This window comes from Eimeria mitis, genomic scaffold (assembly GCF_000499745.2).
Source record: "Eimeria mitis Houghton genomic scaffold, Emh_scaff1166, whole genome shotgun sequence".
Taxonomy (NCBI): Eukaryota; Apicomplexa; class Conoidasida; order Eucoccidiorida; family Eimeriidae; genus Eimeria; species Eimeria mitis.
Window position 1 is genome coordinate 9500 of NW_013567969.1, and position 347 is coordinate 9846.

General features: G+C 53.3%; 1 protein-coding gene across 1 annotated transcript in view; it reads left to right on the top strand.

Moving 5' to 3' along the window:
• The window catches only part of EMH_0030860 (uncharacterized protein), a gene marked incomplete at both ends in the record, with an annotated part of 2617 nt that overhangs the window by 2153 nt on the left and 117 nt on the right, over positions 1-347 (top strand). Inside the window, one exon of the mRNA XM_013494457.1 lies at positions 1-345. Within this exon, the coding sequence (XP_013349911.1) occupies positions 1-345 (345 nt within the window). The remainder of the gene's footprint in view (positions 346-347) is intronic.

The window sequence follows — 347 nt, forward strand, 5'->3', positions numbered from 1 at the left end:
TGGAGGGAAATCCTTGGTACTGTGTTAAAAAATATTATGGTGAGGGACCGAAACCTTCTGCTGCAGCAATGGCAGCACATATGCAGCAGTCTGCTGCAGTGCAGCAGCAGCAGCAGCAGGTGTTGCTGCTAGAACAACAAGAGCAGCAACAGCAGCAGCAGCAGCAGCAGCAGCAGCAGCAGCAGGAGGAGGAGGAAGATGATGATGAAGAGGGTTTATTAGATAGACTCTGGGATTCTATATCTTCTCCTTTTGCTGCAGCAATTGACTGGCTGCAGCAGCAGCTGCAGCAGCTGCAGCAGCAGCAGCAGCAGCAGCAGCAGCAGCAGCAGCAGCAGCAGCAGCAG